Here is a 22,921-nt window from a genome sequence, read left to right on the forward strand (position 1 = left end):
GAAAGGCAGCACAAATGGTTCAGTTGTGCTGCTGTCTGGTGTTTGAGGCTATCAGTGATTTATTCCTTGTCCTCAGGGCCCCACACAGCGCCATGTGCAGATCATCATGGAGAACCTGCTGAGGACAGTGAACAGAACTGTGATTTCCATGGGCCGGGACTCAGAGCTCATTGTGAGTAAACTCAAACACCTCTGTCACATCTCCCTGAACCTGCCTGTAATAGGATTGCAATCCCAGGTGACCCAAAGCAATCAAAACCTCCTCTCTCTGCTTGCTCAGGAAGCTGCAAAGCACTGCCTGGTAATTTTGCTGTGCTTGGCACAGGGGAAGAGCAAAAAAAAAGAAAAAAAAAAAGCTTGAAAAATCTCTGTGAGCAGGTGATTAGCCAGGATTGATATCTGTGTGCACCACAATGATGTAGTATTGGTAATTAGCCAGCTGAGAAGTGTGGAAATGAGACTTGGCTGTTGTTACTGCTTTACAAGCATTTACTTGTCTTTCTGACTTAAATTGAGATAACCAAGGTGAGTGTTCAAATGACTGAAGAGCAGAGCCTAAAATTATGTTTAGAGGAAGGACTGATGCAAGCAAGCCTATTGACTTAACATTGTGATTTTAAAGCCTTACGCTTGAATTTTTCCACTGTTAATTAATGAATATTGGACTAAATAATGAAAAAAATAGTGAGGCTTGTTGATATCTGAGATGGGGATAGATCTGAGCGTGGTTTTGGGGGTCTCTCTGGGTGTTTTTGGGAGCCTCTCTGTGTGTTTGCCTTTCTCTTGTATTCTTTTAGCTGGCTGCAGCTGGCAGCTGATCTCTCCAGGGAAGTGGTTGAAGTGAGCCAGGTCTGTGCTGTGTCTGAGCACTTGTCCCTCAGTTCTGCATCAATTTGGGTCAGTCTGGCTCAATGCACTGATTTCTTACCATGGGGTTAATTGGTAGTCAGATAGACGAGTCCATCAGCAATTTGGTTTTTTGATCTCCTCTTTCCTTCCCAGTTGAAATTCTCCCTGTGATGGCACACAGTGATATTTGACTTTTACACACAGGGCTCTGTGTCTTCAGCACTTCTTCCTTGGCATTTGGGGGTGCTCATGTTGATAAACCTGCTTCAATTTCATTTTGTCTTTGGTGCATCATCCAAAGACAGTTTTGGTCTCCTACTTGTATCACTTGGGGTTTTGCTGTAAGGAAGGGATAAGGGATCTCCAGATCATTGCTGGAGCAAGAAGTCACAGAATCCCAGGATGGTTTGGGTTGGAAGGACCTTAAACCTCATTTTATTCCAGGGACAGGGACAATTTCACCATCCCAGGCTGCTCCAAGCCCTGTCCAGCCTGGCTTTGGACACTTCAGGGATGGGAATCCACAACCTCTGTGGGGAAATGGTTCCAAGCTGCACATTCCTACAGAATATTCCAGTGCTGGCATGAGCAGTGCAAGGAAGTCAGACTTGGGTGTTATTTTAACTTCCTCAGATTCAGGCTGAATGAGAGTTAATTATTGTTTTGATGAAGGTGGTGCAGGTGATATTTAAAAACGTTAATTATGCCTTTTGCAGTTAGCAGAGGAGATTTGAAAAGCTGTGTGTGTGTGTTTGAACTCAGAGCAGTGATATTAAAGATCTGCATTGTGCTCCTGAGCACTGCCTGCAGTTCCTCAGCACAGCCTCCATGATCAGCTAATGAACACTGAGATTTCAGGGTGTTTTTAATGAGTACTTACTCCTACCTTACAATGCAGCCCTTGCTGAGGAGATTCCCCTGTTAAATAACCAGCCACAACTCATTTTTGTGGTGTCAGCAAAGTAGGAGCAGTAAAATTATTATTAATAATAATAATTTGGAAGCACAGCTTGACCTCTCTTACATCAGATTTGGGTTGAAATGATGCAGTGGCTTTCTTTTTTTTAGTTTTACCTGTAGTAGAGAATTAACCATACAGGATGACTGGAAGGAAGGAGTTTAAAATATCTGACAGAGTTAAAGTAATGATAATTTCTTTAAAAGAAGTAAGATACAGGACATAACCAATTTTTTATTTTATAAATATAACTGTGCTGGTGTCCTAAAGCTGGCATGTTTTCTCCCTGGAAAAACACTCAGTGACACCATCTCTATCCAAAACCTGATGTTGCATAATGCAGTTTATGAGCAGTGGAGGAATGTCAAGGATTTAAGTGCTCAAGTGAGAAGTTTTAATTACAGGATGAGCCTTTTCTGCAGCATTGAACTGGAAGGGTTCTCCAATAGTCCCCTTTGGCTTTTTTCCTCCTTAAATATGAGTTCCTCGATAAAATCAAAGGCAAATTTTGTCCTAACTTCAAAAGAGAATTACCTTGAAATAAGAGACCAGTTGCAAGGAGAAGAACCAGATATTAAGTAAAATGAAGTATAAATGATAAGTTTAAAATCTGGTTTGACAATAATTGTGTTAGCAAAAGCATTTGTAATCCTCATTGGTCTGTTTTTCCCTCTGCAAGTCTCACTGGTGGTTTTTACTTGATCCATTTTCTGAGCAGAAGATTCTAATATTATTAATATTTATTTTATATGATGGTTGTATTATTAGTACAGGATGCAGCCTGAGGGTGCTGAGCTGCTCCAAACTGCCTGGTTTAGGTTAAGTTTACTCCTGCCTTGAGCTGCTGCTGCTCCTGGCCCAGGGAGAAATCACCTGGAAAAAAACCACAAAACCTTTCTTACTGAAGAAAACATTGCTTGAAGAAAAAGTAAATAGAGCAAACTTCCTTGAGCCTTTGGAAGAGTGGCTTTAAATCTTCTCTTTCCTTTCCTGGTGGCTTTTGGACAACGTTGGGTTCCATGTGAGGCAGCATCTTGGCCTGCTCCAGTAAATCAGGACAGAGCAGCCTCAGAGGCAGCTCCAGAATGGTCCATGGCTGCTCCTTCTCCTCCTGTCAGCAGCTTGGGATGTGCCTCATTCCCAAAGGAAACCAAGCTCTGTAGTTTCTGAAGGGAAATCTCCTGGCTTAGAGTAAGATTGGGTTGGAATGAGATGGTGTCTAAGGTCACTTCCAACCCAAACCATTCCATGTTCCTGTGGTGTTAACTTCCAAAAGTGTGTCCATAAGGAGAGTGGAAGGCATCTAAAGGTGTATGGGGAACAAAGTCAGTGCTGTGAGCAGGGAAAATGGGTTATTTTGGGTGTTGGGGTGTGTGAGGGGGGAGCACTGGGCAGGATTTGTGGTGTTGCTGATGAGTGGAACCTTCTCCACTTTGCTGCTTTCCCCTCTGTGCTCTGGGATGGGGATGAGGTGAAACTAGAACAGAAATGATGCAGGAGCCATCAGAAGGAGAAAAAGGGAATTTGTGAACTCTGTCTGAGGTTTCTGGAAGGAGATTGAGAGGGGAATCTCTGTGGGGTGCAGGTGGCACCTGACACGAGGAGATGTAGAGCAGAGTGGCACTGATGGGGGAGCTCTGGATAATCAATCAGTCAATCATTCACCGTGGTGCACTGTCCATCTCTCAGCACTTCCAGGCTGCAGGCCTCTCCAGAAGCATGTAAAATACAGGTGCAAGCCTGAAATCAGTTATTGATGGTCACAGGAGGCTTCTGGGGCTGCAGGTTGTTATTCAGGAGTTGAATCTGGGTGTGAATTATCTTCCTGTTCCAAAATTGGGAGAAAACATAATTTGCTTCACCAGACTTCTTCCATGTAAAAATACTTTCCTTTATTGAGTCCCACGTTTTCTTCTCTTTCAAAATCATTTGAAATTACATACTGCAAGGTAATTTCACCGAAACTGATGGTGGCCATGATTTTATTCCATCACTAATACTGAACTTTTTTTGTGTTGTCAGACCATCCCTGTTGCATTCCCTACCAACATTTATGGCAAGGAGCTGCACTCACCTAATCAAATGGACACATTTGTAGCACTCCAGTTATTTTAATGAACCACAGATGGCTTTTATAGAATATTAAAAATCTTCATGCATGTCCCTTTCGTTCTCCCAGCCAAAATGGTGTTGGTGCAGTTGGATTTTTAGTGGCAATCTGGTTCAATTCCAGCTCAATTCCAGCAGCAATATATAATGTGTGATAATACACAGGTCCTGGTGTAATCTAACAGCTGACTTGGTTGGGAAGTTCATGAAAATTTACTCTATTTGACTGGAATAAGTGATTTAAGCTTTAAAACATTGAGTGAAATCAAAGGCATGGACAGTGGTTTTGCATTTTAGGCAAGAAAAAGCAAACACTTTGTACCCATGGTAGGATTTTCCAGTTTTAATCAGGTTTTTTTTCACTTTATCCTGTTTTTTTAAAAGTTTTTTTACAGTTATTTTTGTTTTTCATCTTTAAGAAACCAAGTGCTACTCACAGGAATAGTGTTTTCCTCCTAGTTCTAAAGCTAAGAATGCAGCTGTTGCTGTGTGGAAATTATAAGGACTCAGCAAAGAGCAAGGGATATAAAATCACTGCAGTATTTATTGGCTAAAAAGTATTTTGAAGCAGGAGATGGGAGAAGTGCAGCTAGAAAATCAGTGTATGAAGTGCAGGGGACTGCCAGTGAATCCAGCAAAGCCACACTGAAAATAAAAATGCATTTTCCTCATTAGAACCTCCAAGATCATCTACATGAGGGTGAAAATAGCTCTGTCACATTGAACTAAAAGCTCTAAAGAATTAGGTTTGTTTTTTTTCTCTTGGTGTCTATCTAACCTGAGCCTGAGTGATTCTAAAGGCAATACAATTATGATACATTTTACACACTTGCAAAAACATTTTATTACAAAGTACATCGGAGGGTACCAGAGAACACGAGATGTCAGTTGGAAGCAAGACTCTATGGTAATGTCAGCTTTCCCCAGGTTTAAAAAAATGTAAAAAATTAAAAATTTGCAACTTCTTAAGAAAATAGCCTGGACATGTACAGAACACGCCGTGAGAACTTTCCCTTTGAGCTCTTTGTTTCTCCAGCTGGAGTTTCCTCCCTCTTTTCCCCTGATTCCAGGAGCTCTGGATCACTCAGGGTCCCTGCACACACAAAGCTACTGAGGGGTGGCACTGAGGATTTGGGAATTGATTGCCATGGAGAGATGCTTGGTTTAATTTCCTTAAAAAGCCCCAAACACTAGGCCTGTTAGCATGGAGGAGTGCATTAGGTATTAATGTTTTTTTAATAATGAATACTGCTGTATTTTTCTTTTTCTGCCCATTTTTGAGATTCCTTTCTGCTTTAAAAAAAAAAAAGTATTTTTTAATTTGGAAATATTTGGGTTTCTTAGCCATGTTGTGTGGGCTGTCTTGTAAACAGTTCTATATTTTAGTTAAAAACAATATAAAATACATGAAATATGGGGTTTTTTCCACATGAAACAATGGCACTTCCTTGTGTACAGGATCACCTTCCTAATCCTTCAACTCCCACCAGAGGATTTCAGGATTTGCTTCTGTGCAAGAACTCATAGCCCTCTTGAAGGTTTACTGCAAATATTGAGCTGGCCAGAGGCATCTTCTGCATTTCCTTTCCCATTTTAATTTGCTTTTCTTGCTCTTTGAAGGGAAAAAAATTAGGTTATTTTCCTCCAGTTTCCTCTCAGGAGTAAACTGGATGCTGAGCTAAGAGGAGAAAAAGTGAAAAACACTTCCCCAAATTTTTAGTCTGTGCAAATTAATGATCACAGTCCTTTCACCTAAAGGCTGAAAAATTTGTACCTTCCTGCTGCTACAGGGGAAGCAATTTCAAACCCAGTTTGTCACATGACACTCAATTTATCTGAAATCCTTAAGGAAAAATCCCAAACCAAAACAAAAGACATGATTCCCACTCCCTGGCCACTTCTAGCATGAGGAATTTTTCCACTAGTTGTCATTTTAGATGCAAGTTTAATGGCAGTAGCAAATACTTAAAGGAAGAGTTGCAGTTTATAAGTCAGAGCAAAATTTTTAGTGCCATTTCAAAAAAACCCAAATCAAATTAGGAAAAATCTGATTCACATTTCTCTCCTAAGTGTTTCAATTACTGAGTACAATTAATAGATTGAGATATAAATTATAATAAGCTGGGAAACCCATCTGAGCAGCTTAATAAATAAATAAATAGCATTTCCAATTTCAGCTCCTTCCAAGCAGTGCTGCAGCCTGGACATCTCCTGGTGCCTTCTGCAGCAGTGGAGAGGTTTTTCCAAAGACTGTTAGAAAAAAATACTAACCCATGGCAAAGGCCAACAATCCGGCCTGGGATGGGTCTGTTTTGGGGTTGGGTTTTGTTCCTGTGTGGTTGAGACCTTTCCGAGGTGACACTGAGGGGTTGTCCATGGCCTGGACCCTGTGAGCTGGAGGTGCTTAAAGACTGGGCCTGATTTTTGGGAGGTTTCTGGCCGCTCCCCTGCTGGGGCTGAGCAGCAGAGTGGTTCTTCTGGTGGTGAGGACACAGCTAAACCAGAGATGAGGTTGAAATGTGAGAGCTTGGTTGGAGTCTACATCGCATGAAGGCAGAGAATACACCACAGTCACGTCTCGGAGATTGGCGCGGCTGTGGGCCGCGGGAAAAATTGTGCTTTGTCCAGGAATTCTGTGCTGAAAACTGCACTCCCCGATCAACATGGAGCTGTAAAACTCAACACCACTGCAAACATAAGGCTTGCTGCTGATTTTCCCCCTCGTTGCTGTGCAGAGACAACAACCCAGACCCCAAAAGGCCTCCACCATTCCTGGGGGAGCAGGATGCCGGCCTATGCTTAACGGGTCGGAGCGCCGCGCTTTCGGATCTGAGGAGGGGAGGGGAACAGTTTTACTTCCCGTCTTTGTCCAAGTTTCCACTCAGGTTTTACATCCCACACTGGCAAACTGCGAGTAGAAGTGGGCAGGGGGTTCCCAGGCCCGTGCTGCTGGGCAGAGTCCGTCGCTACAAAGGCCTTTTTGGTACGCGCGGTGAGAACTGGACGCTGCCCCTGGCCAGGACGCTGCTCCTTCCACCAAATCCCATCAGAGACGATGGATACAACTCCAAATATTTGTCAAAGAAGGCCTTGAACTCCACACGTCATGGACTTGGGTTAAAGGAACCAGAGTTTCCATCTTCCATGCTTTTTGGATTCAGTTTTGGATTTTTGCTTGGGAGTCGAGGAGTAGCTCTCCTGAGAATAAGGCAAAGGTGCAACCTGAGTTTCCTCAATAGGATGAAGTTTTCTCAAAACTGGCTGTAGTTTATCTTCTTGCTGTTTAAAATCCAATTCCACGCTAGAAATGGGAAGAGAAAAGCACTCATTAATTATGATGATAGAAAAAATTAATTAACTCAATGTCTAAGTGCTTAGTTTATGGAAGTCAATAAATACTTCTTGCATGAAAATGGAAAGGAGAAGTTCAAAAAGGGGCATATTACAGGGAAAAATAGGAATGGGATTGTTCAGGAGGGTTAAGGAGGGTCTTGAGGATTATGGTGGAGGTGCTGAGAAGTGACTGAACATGAGAAATCCAACTGTTTTTTTTGGTGGAGAAATGATTTTTGAGGGCGTCCAGGCTCAGTTCTCCCTTCTGGGAGGTCAGGGTGGCAGGCAGGCACCTGCATCCTTGTTCTTTGGGGAAAGCTGAGAGCTTGGCCAAAAGCAAGGAGGCTGTCCCAGAAATTCTTTACCTCAGCTCTCCCTTTCCACTTTTACCATGGGAAAGATTAATTTCATCAAGTTCCTGTTGTATTTATAGACTCATATACATGTGAGGAATAAATAGATCAATTAAAAAGCAGTTCTCCTTTATAGTGCATCCTTGCCTTCAGAAAACAGACAGAAGCTGTAAAATCCCTGTCCTGAATTCCAGACACTGTTGCTACAAAATCCTTCGAGCAATTAAGAAACCACAATTGAGATGAAATTCCAGCCCTTATTTGAGCTTTGTGCTGCAGAGCATTTTGAGACCACTTTATAAACCAAAGGAACCACAGCATAAAATGGAGCAAGAGTCCTGTCTAATGGTGGGAACTGAATTTTGGCCCTCAGAACTACCCAGAACTTTGGGTGGTTTTGGTTGGGTTTGTGCAGCAGCCTCTGGCCACGCTCTGCACTGAGGCTGTTCCTGTCCTGTGTAGAATATTTGGGGCTGGAAGGACCTTTGAAGGATTCCTGTTGCAGTGGACCCTCTGGATATCAGAGGATGAATTTAAAAGGGTGAAATTTTGGGAATTTAAACACCTGGATTAAATTATTTCTTCCTTGTCCCCCTCCACTGCTGAGCTGTCTTGGGATTTGCACTGGCTGCTTTTATTGTTACCTAAATATGGAGTTATCATTCCTGAGCTTGAGCTCACTTTTAATTAGGACTAAATATGTTTTCTGAGGTATTTCTGCCATTGCTTGTTTGGAGTGAACCACTGGAGAAGTGAGATGTGCTTCCCCAGGTCTCATCCATAAAGAGATTACTGTAAACTGAAATTGAAGCCCTGGCTGATTTAAGGAGAGCAGGGACACGGCACAGAACACCTGCAGCCATTTCCAGGGAATTCTCCAACAGAATCATTAGGGTTGGAGAAGACCTCCAAGATTTCCAGGGGGAGATGTGGGTGGACTTCACCTGCCACAGGCTTTGTAAACTGAGCAGAGAATGTCATCAAATGCCATCTGCTGATTTAGGTGGGGTTTATTTCCCTCTTGGGAATCAGAGATGCTGAGAGAAGGGTAAGGAGAATTTTGTGCTTTTTTTTTTTAAGAGCTGGTGATTCTGACTGGAAGAACTCTGGTGGAGCCCCAGAAAGGGGTGCTGGAAAGGTGTGAGGTCTTTTTACGTTTGACTGTGCCTAATTTGGTGTTTGGTTTGAGTGTAAATCCATTTTTAGCAAAAGTTTTGCCGTTTCAGTGATTTGGGTGAACTTCAATAGCAGAGAAAAGAAATACATTAGGTAAGAATTCAAATAGAGTATTTTACCCATTGCTGTGTTTATAATGAATAAAAAGCCATTTAGCCATTTCAAATCAAAGATAATTTTAAAAAATTTCAGCTCAATGCTGGAAGTACAGAATGGTGAATTTTCAGGAGGCAGCTGTATTGGTGCAGAGTCACATTCCAAGCCTACTGCTTAATATCCCTCCTTGTGAATGGAAAAACAGTGTTATCTTTACTGCTAACATGTTCTGTGTGGTTGGCAAAAAAACACTTGGTTAGAGAAGTTCAGCATGAATTTAGTGGTGAGATGTGGATATCAGCTCATTGGGAATGTCCCAGCACAGGAATTCTGTCAGTGAGACAGAGAAAATCTTGGAATGTGGGAGATGCTTCTCTAAGAGCTCCCTAAAATCTCATTTAAAGTGCAACATTTAGCATGTGTTGTATCTGGTTTTGTTTTTTTTTTTTTTTTTCCTCAGTATCAAGTATTTTTAGGGAAAAAATAAAAAGGCCTTTCAGCTCTGGCATTGCCAGAGTTCATTTTTACTCCTTTCAAACATGATTCTTGCAGGGAGGCTCTTAAGAGCTGCTGAAAATTGCTGTAAAAAAAAGAAATTGTTATAAAACCCCCTTGCTGAAGAGAGTAATTTTTTATATAATCAATTTCTATTAAAGATAGACCTCAAGAGGAAAAAAAAAAGCATCTTAGTTCTGGTCCATCTGACAAGCCCCATGTTATTGCTGCTGCAGCACAGATCAGCTTTCAGCTCTTCACATCCAAGGGAAATATTTTGCTTCTGAAGGGTATAAAGAGGCTGAAGAGAAAACATTTGTGTTATTTCAGCATTTAGAACTGTAAATTTTGCAGAATAATTGATTGGGGTCTATCAGCATCAATTTATCCAGCATTGGAAGTGTTTTAATGGGATTGCTCCATCAGGCAAATTATTTGAATGCAAACTTAGGCTTTAATTTTTCTGCTGCAGAAATAAGACAAAGACCTGTTTAAAAAAAAAAAAAAAAAAAAGCACATATCTATGTTATCTACAGCTGACTTTATTTTTACTCTTTAATTTTGTATCAATCATATGAAATACTGCTAATCATGATCAATGATAGATTCCCAGAAAGGTTTGGGTTGGAAAGGACCTTCAGGATCATCCAGTTCCAACCTTCCACTATCCCAGGTTGCTCCAAACCCTGTCCAGCCTTGCCTTGGCCACTTCCAGGGATTAAATTCAGCAAATATTCCATATTTGTAGGACTTTCAGATATTTTTGTTATTGAGCTGTGTTCCTGAGCTTGATTGTGTCACCTGTCACAGCTCTGCCAATCCTGTTTTGCTCAGTGCTATTTCTGTCCCCTCAGCATCTCCAGGTGTCCTCTCTCCAAATGACCTTTTCCTGAAATATCCTCCTGCCATGTGCCTCTTTTCACTTTCAAACTTGCATTTTGTCCCTTAAGCCTGCCCATAATAACTCCATTAATTTAATTATCCAGGACTCTCCTGTTCTCTTGGCATGACACACGGAGATGGGAATTATTTGCTTCAGAAGCATTTTTTTCTTTAATAATAGAATCATATTTTCAATGGACTGACAACTCTGAACAAGCCCTACAGAAACAAGAGATGAATTTTAAATATTATTTAATAACACAAACCTTGGCCTGACACCTGGTCAGGACATCCTAAAGCTTCACTTCCCTCCATGTTGTTAAAGATTGTTAAATTTGGAGCACTGATTCAGAGTTTTTCCATCTTTAATGCTATCCCAAATTCTTCCTCCAAACAGAGGGGCTGTTTTTATCAACAAGCAGTAAAATTCTGTTTGTGATAAATATTTCTGTGTTTTCTCCCCAGAATCACTATAGACTTACAAGGTTTGCAACCAAAACTTCCCATTTTAGGGCAGTTGCCGGTACATCAGTGCTGTCTTTCCCAGGAAAATTGGGCCAAATAAAATCAACTAGCAGCCCTTGGATGATTTTATTTTGGCACCACCCTCACGGGGAAGGATTTTTTCCCAGTATCCCACCCAGTCCTGCCCTGTGGCACTGGGTGCCATTCTTTGTGTCCTGTCCCTCCATCCCTTGTCCCAAGTCTTTCTCCAGCTCTCCTGGAGCCCCTTCAGGGAGATGAATTTTCTCTTTTTGGCTTTCTGTGTTTGACAGTATATATTAATGAGTTTACATTTGCATGCAGGCAGCAGAGAACCTTTTCTAATTTAGTTGAGCTATGAGGGATTGAGAGCAGAATTTGAGGAGTGAGAACCATTGGGATTTAACATATGGACTGTGGGAGGGTTTGGAGCAACAAGCTCTGAGATATGGATGGGTTTTCTCATTTTCTAGCACAGTCACACGTTGTTGTCATGGATCATTTTCAGGTTTTAGCTGCTCATGATCTGTTGGTTACTGGAGAATTGCTGAATCAGAGAAATCTGGGTTCAGGATGGAGCTGCTGAGGCATTTCAGAGAATCATGGGATCACAGAATGGTTTGGGTTGGAAGGGACCTTAAAGCTCATCCCATTCCAAGCCCTTGGGCAGGGACACCTCCCACTGTCCCAGGTGCTCCCAGTGTCCAGCCTGGCCTTGGGCACTGCCAGGGATCCAGGGGTGGCCACAGCTGCTCTGGGCACCTGTGCCAGGGCCTCCCACCCTCACAGGGAACAATTCCATCCCAAAATCCCATCCCTGCCCTCTAACACTTGGAGCATTCCCTGGCTCCTGTCCCTTCAGACTCTTGTGGTCTCTCTATCTGTATCCTTGAGGTACTGGAAGGGACACTGAGGTCACCCCAAAGCTTCTAATCCAGGCTGAACAATCCCAATTCTCCCAACCTTTCCCCACAGCAGAGCTGCTCCATCCTTGATCATCCTGGAGCTGCTCTGGGCTCATCCCAGCAGCTCCATGTCCATCCTCCACTTGTCCCTTGACACCTCCAGGGCTGGAGCCTGCTCAGGTTCTGAGCAGCTTTTTCCTCCTTCTGCCTCCAGGGAAATCCTCCTTCCTTCCTTCCTTCCTTTCCCTCCAGCTGAGCCCCTCAGGTGACACCTGAATTTCCCCTCACATCCTCCAGGCTCTCAGAGCAGATGGACCATGGGGAGGTGAAGCAGGAATGACAGAATTCCACCCTGTGGGTGCCATTAATTGGGTGACACAGCATTAGTGCTTCACATCCTGAAAAAAACAGGATCCAGAGAAGCACTCATCACATCAAAATGAGCTTAATGCACTTCCCAGCAATCTCTGCTAAATTTCAGCCCAAAAATCAGCCCAGCCTGGGATCCAAAGCACTGCCAGCATTCAGGAGCCTTTGAGATCCATTTTTCGTCTTATAGTCCAGAGATAAGATGAGAAAATGTAAATTAATTAATGTGGGTAGGAAATAAAAAGGTGATGAAAATTGCTATTCTCAGCATTGAGCCACCTGATTTTCTTACACTGTTGCTATCCTAGGGATTGATGCCTTATGCTCACTTTTTTATTGCCACATTTGTTAATTTGAATAATTAATATTTAAGTATCTAACCTTTAAAAGTGAATTTCTTCCATGGGGGCTCTGTGCTGCCTGATTAACTTTTATCCCCATGTTTTAACCTGTTTGACCTCTTGCACTGAATTGCATTTTATAGATTCTAAATAATATATTTTCTGCTGGGGAGTGAGAGTCCACCTTAAATTAATATAAAGTAAAAGCACAGCAGCATAAATCAATAAAGGAGTAAAAAGTAGCCAAATTAATGGTTGAGACAGCTTTGAATGATTTTTTTTTTCCCCACAGAAGTGGAGTGTGGATTTGTTTTCTTTCCAAGTCAGAAATTGGGATTTCAGCTCCCAGAAGTTTCCCTCCAGCAGCTGAAATTTCCTTGTAAAAGCTGTTGGAAATTCCTGACCTTCCTGCCTGAAGGGAAGTCCAGCAGGAATCCCACAAAATCCTCCTTCCCAGAAATAATTACTGCTAAAATCCTGAGAATAATGCACCAAATATTCTTAGGAGCCCCATTTTCTCCTTCTCAAGGATTAACATTCACGTGGGATGGGAAATTAAACAGGAGCAGGAAGGGCAGGCCCAGGAAAAGATAATTACAGAATAAAAGAGGCTGGGAAGCTTTCAGTCCACCTGGGTTTGGGGTTTTTCACAATTGCTATATTTTCTGCATTTTAATGCAATTCCTTCCTAGCAGCAAGATTTTACTGCACTGTAAAAATTGTGTATTTACTGCCATATACAGAAATTTAATTTAAATTCTTCACTGTTTAAATTGACTTTGTCCTGGCAATACCCCCAGTTAAACTTCTTTTCTGTCTTTAAAAATGCCCATGGGGCATCAACATCAGACAGAAATTTGTGTTGTGTTTGTAGCAGATGGTTTTGGAAGGGTTCTGTGACCTCATGGTTATTGAAACTGCTGGATAAAATGATAAAGTGGTTGGGGTTTTTTAATTTAATCACATTTTTGGCTTCTGTTTTAAATTCTACCTGAACATGGCTACCAAGAATATTTTTTACTGACAGTTTTAAGGCTGTGGCTGCTCTGGTGCAGTGAGTGATTCCTGGCTCTGGAGTTCCAACTTCCTGAACATATTGCAGAAATAAGTAGAATTTTGAGGAAAATGAAATATCCAAATGGGAATGTCTTTCTTTTCCTTCTGATTTTCAAAGCAGCTTCTGGTTTTGCTAATTTGTCTTTTTGATACTCTTTTAATATTTCAGCAGTTTCCTATTTATTTTAAAAAATGAGAAAATAATCTGATTTTCCTTTTTTTAGTACTAAGAAATATTTATTCATCTCAATATAAAGACAAAATAATATAAAAGAGATTTTTAATACTAACAGAAAATTAAATTTAATATGCAAAATAACTGTATTCCCAAAAGGCTCTTCTTAGAATTTATTCCTGCCAGTATAAATATTGTGGATGCAAAAACTCTTTAAAGCACAACAGGGTTTTTTTGTTGCCTTCTCCATTGTCTGTGGTTTTTTGGGCTCCCTTATATCAATACTCTGAAATTCATCTTGAGGGGGAAGAATTTAATTCCATGAATTTCTACCCCACCTGTGCTCTGCCTGACACCACAGGATGCACTTGGGTAACTTAATAATTCCTTTAAGATGCTGTTTGAAAATAAAGATTTGAAACAGCTGTAAATATTTTTTTTAGTGTTACAATGTTAAAAAATGAATCAAAATCCAAAACCCTACAGAGTCAGTTAAAGCAAAGTGAAGGATGTCTGTTTAAATATTGATTTATCCCTGAAGGGCATTATTTATATATTAATGCCTTTATGGGATAAAATAAAAAAAAATATAATTTTTATAATATCATATTTATTTACTATTATAGTAACATATTATTTACTATCATTATTATGTAATTGTATAGAGGATAATTAATTATATCTAAAATATATATTATACATATATATGTGGAAGTATATATATATATATATATTTATATGGGATAAATTAATCCTATATTTATTTATTTATGTAGATATTTAAGTCTCTCCTGTGTTAATTGGGAAAAAGAGCTCAATACTAAGAACCTCCTGCTGTGACAGGTCCAGTGCCTTCCAAGAACTCGGGGATTTTTGGCAGCTTGAGCAGTTTTAATTTCTGTTCCTAAAAGCTGTTTTGCCCTAAAGAGGGCTCAGGTCACTCCCTGCAGCGTTTTCCATGCAAACCCTTGGCAAAGGAGCATCTGGATTGAATCCAGCCTGACTCAGGAGCTGCTGCCCTTTTCCCAGAGCTGTTCAGAAGTTCCTGCAGGATATCCCAGGGCTGCTTTTATCAGTGAATTCCTGGTTTATCCCTTCTGGCTTATCCTGTCTCCATAATCCCCTTTGCTCCTGCCTCCCCTGCTTTGCTGTGCCTCTGCTCTCTGATTTCTTGCCTGCAGCAGGAATTCTCCTCAACTGGCACAAAGCTGAGCTGGTTTTTGCTCAAAAATCCCCTGCAAACAGGGCTTGAGGCAAATATCCAAAGGGGTTCCAGCTGGGAATGGGCACCAGGACCTGCCCAAAGGGATTCCAGGTGGGAATGGCAGCAGGACCTGCCCAAAACATTCCAGGTGGGAATGGCAGCAGGACCTGCCCAAAGAGATTCCAGGTGGGAATGGCAGCAGGACCTGCCCAAAACATTCCAGGTGGGAATGGCAGCAGGACCTGCCCAAAACATTCCAGGTGGGAATGGCAGCAGGACCTGCCCAAAACATTCCAGGTGGGAATGGCAGCAGGACTTCCCAAAGGGATTCCAGGTGGGAATGGGCAGCAGGACCTGCCCAAAACATTCCAGGTGGGAATGGCAGCAGGACCTGCCCAAAATATTCCAGGTGGGAATGGGCAGCAGGACCTCCCAAAGGGATTCCAGGTGGGAATGGCAGCAGGACCTGCCCTCTCTCAGCAGGAAAACTCTCCCAACTTGCTTTTCTGGATTTCATTCCTATTGAAGGCAAGAATGGAAGCTGGAAATTTCCTTAACTTGAAAATCCACTGAGTAGAAATTAAGATTTGCAAAAATGTCTTAATTGGGTTTTTCCCTGGCTAATGAAACAAGGAGAATTGCCTGCTGGGGTTGTGCTGTGCTGTTACCTCCAGGCTGCTCTGGGGCAGGAATTGCACAGCAAAAGGGAGGCACAGGAGGCTTTGGGTGTTTCTGTTCTTCTGAACTGGGCTGCAGAGGAGGAACAAAGACATGAATTGGTTCCTGCTCCTGCACAGAGCCCTGTTGTGGTCGGTTGTAAGTGGAGCTGGAGGTTTCCATCCTTTTCTCCTTTTTTTCTGTGCAGTGAAGAGAGAATTCATAAATAAATAGCTCCAGCTGTTCTGCCTAAAGCTGGCTGAGCAGAGAATTAAGGAGTGAGGGGGGAAATCCTACATTGGTGCCTTCATTTGAGTTTTGTCTGCACTGGAATTGGTATATTTGTGCATTTTCATTTGTGCTGCACTGCCTGATCTGCTGAAACCCTGAGCAGTTTGTTTTCCCCTCCCGTGCAAACAGTCAGGTGGATTTTTTGGGACTCCAGAGCAGGAGGACAGTGAAGCTGTCAGGGTGAAACACTGTCAGCTCATGATGGCTTCACCTCATGCCCAGTGCCTGTTATTCCTTCACTGGATGTGCCAGAAAAACCCAAACTGGGTAGGAATGCCAGTTTATAAAATCAGAAAATTAAATGGTTTGTGTTGGGAGGGATTTTAGAGCTCATCTCATTCCATCTCCTGGGCAGGGACACTTCACTATCCCAGGGTGCTCCAGCCTGGCCTTGGGCACTGCCAGGGATCCAGGGGCAGCCACAGCCCCATGGGAATTCCATCCCAGCCCCTGCCCACCCTCCCAGGGAACAATTCCTTCCCAAAATCCCATCCATCCCTGATTTTACTCTCAAACTGTAGATGGGATCTGTATCTGGTTCTCTTTGCTTTACAAACCCTCTCTCCAAGTGACTTCCCAAGTCCAGTTGTTATTGCCATAAAAATAAATCTGAAGTAGGTACAGAAGTGTATAACAGTAAATTGAAGTTGACTTGTTGGCCAGAAAATCAGAAATACCTCCAGCAATTTAAAAACAAAGCTCACCCCTTGTAACACCTCCCATCCCACAGTTCTGTGCCCACAATCATCTCTTTGTGATTTAAATTTCCACAAATGTTGAATTTAATGACTTTAATGGAGTTAAATTTCTGTTTTGTTGATTGGAACATCGAGGCCAATTGCTGAGCCTGCATTAGGGACTGAATCTTTGCTTTTTCCCAGGGAAAAATGGGAATATTGGTATTTTTACCCACCTGTAGATAATACATGCACTGTTCCTGCACGTGTCACAATTGGCCGTGTCCTGGCCGGTCCGATATGAAAGCCTGCAAAGAAAAGAACATGGCATCAGTAAAAAAGTTATGTATTTAACAAGTTTTGGCCTTCCATGACCATTTTCATAATAATCAGATTTTCAGGATTATTTTTTATCTTGAATATTGAATACAACAATCCGAACACTGGGAAAATAGCATCAAAAATTCAATTTAAATTAAGAAATTACTTTTTTGGGGTGGTTTAATATTTTCTCCACTTTCACTCTACCCAAACTCTGAGCATTAAGCAGTAAATCAAAACACAAAATCCATTCTACCAGGAGGAGTATACAGACTATAATAATGCAACATAAGATCTGTTTAGGAATGTTGTGCCTCTCAGTGAGGTCTGAAGACTTGTGTAGGGGTGTTTATGTGTTAAAAGGAAGAAAATGCCTTTGAAATGACATTTCCTGTGCTCCCTTAGCCTGCAGCTGTGCTTTGTCACACTCTGGTTTGAAGTCTCTTGCAGCAGTGACTTCTCATTTACCTGTGCTTGTCTCTGCCTTGGTCACTGTTAATTAAAAAGGGGTTTTTAAGGTATGCAGGTACTATTTAAGACATAGAATTTTCATTAAAATAAATATATTTCATTAAAATAGAACAGTTGCCTGTGAACATGAATGTTCTGGCATGCGGATGAGTTTAAAATGAAAATTGTTAATTCAATATTTGTACATTGGTACTTAGATTTTTCTTTGTAAAATCACAAATTTAGACTCTTTTGAAGTTAATTTCACTTTGTTGCATACAAACAAGTGCTGGCAACATTTTGTCAAGGTTGTTTTTAGAAGAAGTGGGAAATAATTTGTCCACAAACTTTGGAGATGTTGAAAATAAGTCCAAGTCAGGATTCCTTCAGGGAATGAGGTTCTGCCTCAAGCCCAGGCAGTTCAGCTGATTGACCTCCAATTATTCAGGGCTGCTTTGCTTAACCAGGGGCATCTCTGCCCTTCCCTGCCCTTGCAGGGACAGAGCTCCTCTGCTGCCCTGACAATGAGCAAAAATTAAAAATTCAGCATAAAAATTTGCAAAAAAAAAAAGCTTAATTTTACCTGACTAAATGTCCAGCCTATGTAATATGAAGTGTTAGTGGGAAATTCTGCACCAAGTGTTTGATGTGCCTGTGCCCAGGATGGAGAATCAGCATTTCTGAGGTGCTGCAGGCTGTTTGTGGAGCTCAGGAAATGATCAGCTGGGCCTGTGTCACTTTTCTTTATGATTTTAGGGATTAGCAGTGGCTGGGGTGGTGGCACAGCCACAGGCTCTGGGTGCAGCTCCTGGCGCTGTGGTGGCACCAACACAAGTTCATGAGAGGGTGAATCTGCTTCTTTTAAGATTTTTATTCCTTCTTAAAGCAAAACAGAAAGTGGAGTTCTTGCTGTTCTAGCTGGTGGTTGTTATTTTGGCCTCAAAATTGCTTTTTAATCAGAGGTATATGCTCCAATTACCAACACTGCTGATTTTTAACATCGCGCAAAAGCCACATCATGGAACCATGGAATGATTTGGGTGGGAATGGAACTTAAATCCCACCCAGTGCCACCCCTGCCATGGCAGGGACACCTCCCACTGTCCCAGGTGCTCCAGCCCCAATGTCCATCCTGGCCTTGGGCACTGCCAGGGATCCAGGGGCAGCCACAGCTGCTCTGGGAATCCCATCCCAGATCCTCCCCACCCTGCCAGTGAACAATTCCTAATTCCCAATATCCCATCTTTAACTGTTGTCATTTTCCCAACCCAGAAAATGAAATTTGAGATAAATTTAGGGTAGAATGTAATATAAAAGTGGATTTTTATTGAAGGCTTTCAGGGACAGTTATGGAAAGATGCCTGCAAAAGTCTTCCCTCCCAGTGGTGAGTAGATTTTTATAAGTTTCAGGAAATTAACGTAATTGATGAATGTACTAATTAGGAGGACAGGTGATGGTACAATTTTCTCTGGGTCAAGTCCCTTTTCTGGAGTTTGGCACTAAGCTGTACTTTGTCCATGAAATGTATCTTGAAGAGTTGTTCTCAGCCTTGGTAGTCAGGGAGAACCAACCTAGGATGGGGGTCTTGTATTTCTCAGGGCTTGGAGTGCTGCAGTTTTTGCTGGTTTATGTCTAAGGAAAAGTAATGGAAAGTTACTGGGAACACTGGCCATTAATATAATAGGTTACAGAACTCCAAATATATATGCAGAGAATACAAAGGAAATAGAAAAGGAAAAAAAATGCAAAAACCAAAATGGCATCAAACCCACCTGCCTTCAGATGTGCAGAGGAATTCACACAAAGCAAAATGTCCATTTGCTGTGCTCTTCCTTATGGGAAAACCCTATTCCTGGTTTATATTTGCTCTTATCCTCTCTAAGAGAAGCAAATCCTGATTTTCATTTCCTCTCCTCAGACCTTTCAGAAGCTGACATTCAAATTGTCCCTACTATGAACCCGAGACTTGTAAAATGTTTTTTTTCCAAGCTATTGATCAGCTCCTAAAAGCTCTAACTAAAGATCCAACATTTAAAGCCTAGAGATGAGTTGGGGAAGGCCTTTATTTACTGAGGACATAAAGAAGAGTCAATAGCTGCCTTCAGAGGGATGTGGCTCTGCTCTTTATAGGTAAAGCCATAAACACCCTGTGCTGGTGCCAGCTTGCTTTGGTTTTTTTGTTTAAAGTTGTTTTCCAGTTGGGACATTTTCATTCATCTCTGTAGCCCTGCAAAAGCAGCTGGAACTCGATGATCTTTAAAGTTTTCCCAACCCAAATCATTCTATGATTTGATGGTCTTTAAATGCATAATAATTCTAGATTTCCACATACTTAAAAGCGTATTTGCTGGTATAGGGCTGACTTGTTAAGCTGATGAAAATGAATACTTACATCCTTGAATGTAATTATTTAAAAATGAGATGATTTTTGGATGATGAGTTTGAAATCCTGATCTCTCAACTGCCACATTCAGCTGTGCTTGGTTGTAGCATCTTTGCAATTCTCAGTCTTCACTGCTTATAGTCATATATTCGTTTTCTAGTTGGATTTAATTCTTGATTAAATTTCCTTAAAGCAGTTTTTCCTTACTGAGTACTTTTAGCTTTTCAGAGATGATTTTTGCATATTTTCTATTATTTCCTTCTTTGAGTGATCCTGTTAGAATTCCCTGAAAGCCCCAAGAACACTCCATGGTGTCCCAGTGTTTGATTTCCATCTGGCAGTTTCAGAGCTCTTTAGCCAGGACTGAATTATGTGAGTGTTAGAACAGTGTAAATTCAATTATTTCTATAAAAATTAAACTCCTCATGAAAGAATTTTGTTGTTGATACCTCAGGGCTTTGGACTTTCACTTTCTTGTTTTCACATAATTATCTACACAAACACTTGCATGGAATTCATCTCTTCACTCCAGCAAGGGTTTCACTCCTGGCACAGCATTGCCATGCAGATTTTAGGCAGTGAGGTTGATTTTCAGTGCAGACTTCCTGAAAAACAGAGTTTCCATCAGTTTTGGCTCCTGGGAATGATTTGAGAGCACAATCTGGATACCAGGAGAAGGAGAGCAGAGTTCTGGGTGATGATGCTTTCCTTGTGCCATGCAGTGTTTGAGTAAGCTGCTTTTTTTCCTTCCTCCTAAAAATAATTTAGAAACTCTTCCCATGTAGGAGAGAGACCAAAACTTTGTCCTTCATTAGTAAACCAGTTGTTATTTCTGGTAAAAATAAATTCTTTCAAATGTCAAGTCTTTGACAAGGCAGAGTTTCCTACAGAAAATCTGTCGCCTTTTTGGAGAAATGGAGGTTGAGTTTGGCCTGGTGGGGCTCCCAGGGTTATTCCTGGAGTTTCAGCCTGTTTTGGATGAGATTGTTCTGATGTCCACTGAGGAGGAGCCATTGCTCCAGAGCTTCATCCTTTTAACCTTAAATCCTGTATTTTCTGTTTCCATCTGGGTGTGCAGAGCTTGGGCACGCCATGGAATCCCAGAACCCCAGACTGGTTTGGGTTGGAAGGGACCTTAAATCCCACAAAATTCCATGGGCAGGGACACCTCTCACTGTCCCAGGGTCCTCCAAGCCCTGTCCAACCTGGCCTCAAAGGTTCTGGAGCAAGCATGGATGTAGGTGAGCTCAGTTTCTCTGCCTGCATCTCCCCTTGGAAAGGAGATCTCATCTCCAGTTTTTCACACATTTTTCCATATTATTTTCAGGAGACTTTCATTTCCTGTCAGGTTAAATTTTTTTTAGCATTCTGGGTACAACCTGAGCTTAACCTCAATTAACACTCCCAAGCATTAAAATATCATAATGAAGAACAGCCATTTTGCTGACATGGGCTGGCAGGAACTAAGAATAGGCTGCAATTTTCAGAGCAGCCTAAGGGGATTACACTCTCTAAATCCCTGTGAAACACACAATTTGTGCACCTGCTGGAGGCTTTTTTTTTAAAAAATACCAACTTCAACATCAAAATCTTTGCATTTGTATATTTTTTTGCTTGTATAAATTAGAGAGACTCCATTGAGCTGGGAGAGGGAAGCTTAGATCTGTGTATGCTGTTTTTGTTTTTTTTTTTTAAATGGGCAATTAAAAAAAATTAAAATTAAAAACAAAGAAAAAACTCCTAACAATGATTTAGAAGGATTGATCTATTAGATCTGGAGTCCCCTAATGGCAGGATTTTCCAGAAGTGGCTGTGATGGGTACAGAGCAGCATGATCTTGGTGTTCCTCACACTTTTGATGGATTATTACCAGCAAGGAGGATGAACAGACTTCAAGAATTTTTTTTGGTTGATGTTTGTTATTTAAATATAGTGAAACAAATGATCTTAGGCAGGCAGTGGGCCTTTGAAGTGTGTTTGATGTGACAGTTCTGGCCTTGCTCAGAGGAAGTGCAGGCCCTGCTTCTCCTCAAGTCTTTGTATTAATTGGAGTTGTTTTATTATTTCCTAGAGCTGCTGAGACAACTCATTACACAGCTGGTTAAACCTACTGATCCCAGAATCCCAGAGTGGTTTGGCTTGGAAAGGAGCTTAAAACCCACCCAGTTCCACCTCCTGCCATGGGAACACCTTCCCTAGACCAGGTTGATTTAAGCTCCATCCCACCTGGCCTAAGGTTGCCCATCTTTACAGAAAAATGCTTTTTAAAGCATCAACAGTTGGGTGGAGAACTTCTCAAAATCTTTGTTTCTTGCTTTAAAGTATTACAGAACTGATAATTCCAGTAACTGTGCTTCAAGAGAAAATTGGAATTATTGCTACAAACATAATCTGCCTTTTGGCAAAATAAAATGACTCCACTTTGTCACGAGAGCTTTAGTTGTCCTTATGACTTGAGTAAGTCATTTTTCAGCCATGTAAAATGCAGAAAAATCTCTTGTATATCTTCTGCATCTTATTTTAAGTTAAAATAAATCCTGCTTAGCCCTAGAGGTTTATTCTGCCCTAGGAAAGATTTACCACTTCAGTTCAATGGGAAACTCATACAAATGTATTTGTATATCAGCAAAATCAGGTTTTTAGTGGATGAAAGTCTCTAGTTCCTTTAAGAACTTCAGATTCTGCTCCCAAACCAGGTCTGGGCAGGTCTAAACCACCTTGGGCCAGCCTTTGGCTCCTGTAAGGATGTTTTGAAAAATCACTTTCAAAGTAGAAAAATTGTTTTAACCTTTTTGCTGCTGTTTTCCTGAAGTTGGTAATTACCAATTAGCAGTTTGCATTTAGGGAGGGTAAAAATCAGGATGGATGTTGTGCTTCCAGGAATTACCTTGAGGCTCTTCTGGATGCAAACATGGATTTGCTCTGTGTGTTTCAGGGTCTGGTGTGCTTGGGTAATTTTATTTTTCCTCCTAACTATTTTTTCTATTTTCCATGGTTTTGTTGAGTCTGTTTTTCCTCTTTCCCTCTGTTTTGTTTTCCCACTTGGAGATCACACAGGTCTAAGTGATCCCAGCTTTGTGCTGCTGGGTGGTTTAGTTAATCCTTTCTAACTAAGGATTACCTAAACCTTACTGAAAACAGATTTCCTCTCTCCAAAGCTCATCCCATTGCACCCCCAGCCCTGGACAGGGACAATTTCCACAACCCCAGGCTGTCCAAACCCCATCCACCCTTCTCTCTGAACACTCTTCTCTCTCTCCTTATTTCAAGGTTGATATTTCTGATCTGGCTGCTGAAAAAAAATCCTTTGCCATGTAGAGAAAGTCAGTGGTGAGATTTTTCAGGCTCATTCCAAGA

General features: G+C 41.4%; 2 protein-coding genes across 3 annotated transcripts in view; one reads left to right on the forward strand and one right to left on the reverse strand.

Moving 5' to 3' along the window:
- Nucleotides 1-22,921, forward strand: part of DOCK1 (dedicator of cytokinesis 1) — a 279,185-nt gene that overhangs the window by 88,927 nt on the left and 167,337 nt on the right. For both annotated transcript variants that reach the window (XM_058028591.1, XM_058028592.1), the window contains exon 27: nucleotides 77-172. In XM_058028591.1, coding sequence (XP_057884574.1) covers nucleotides 77-172 — 96 coding nt within the window. The remainder of the gene's footprint in view (nucleotides 1-76; nucleotides 173-22,921) is intronic.
- Nucleotides 4,245-22,921, reverse strand: part of INSYN2A (inhibitory synaptic factor 2A) — a 40,947-nt gene continuing 22,270 nt past the window's right edge. Inside the window, exons 3-4 of the mRNA XM_058028593.1 lie at nucleotides 16,646-16,717; nucleotides 4,245-7,217 (exon numbers count right to left, since the gene is read on the reverse strand). Of these exons, the coding sequence (XP_057884576.1) occupies nucleotides 7,034-7,217; nucleotides 16,646-16,717 (256 nt within the window). The 3' untranslated portion in view covers nucleotides 4,245-7,033. The remainder of the gene's footprint in view (nucleotides 7,218-16,645; nucleotides 16,718-22,921) is intronic.

Source organism: Melospiza georgiana, chromosome 8 (genome assembly GCF_028018845.1).
Source record: "Melospiza georgiana isolate bMelGeo1 chromosome 8, bMelGeo1.pri, whole genome shotgun sequence".
Taxonomy (NCBI): Eukaryota; Metazoa; Chordata; class Aves; order Passeriformes; family Passerellidae; genus Melospiza; species Melospiza georgiana.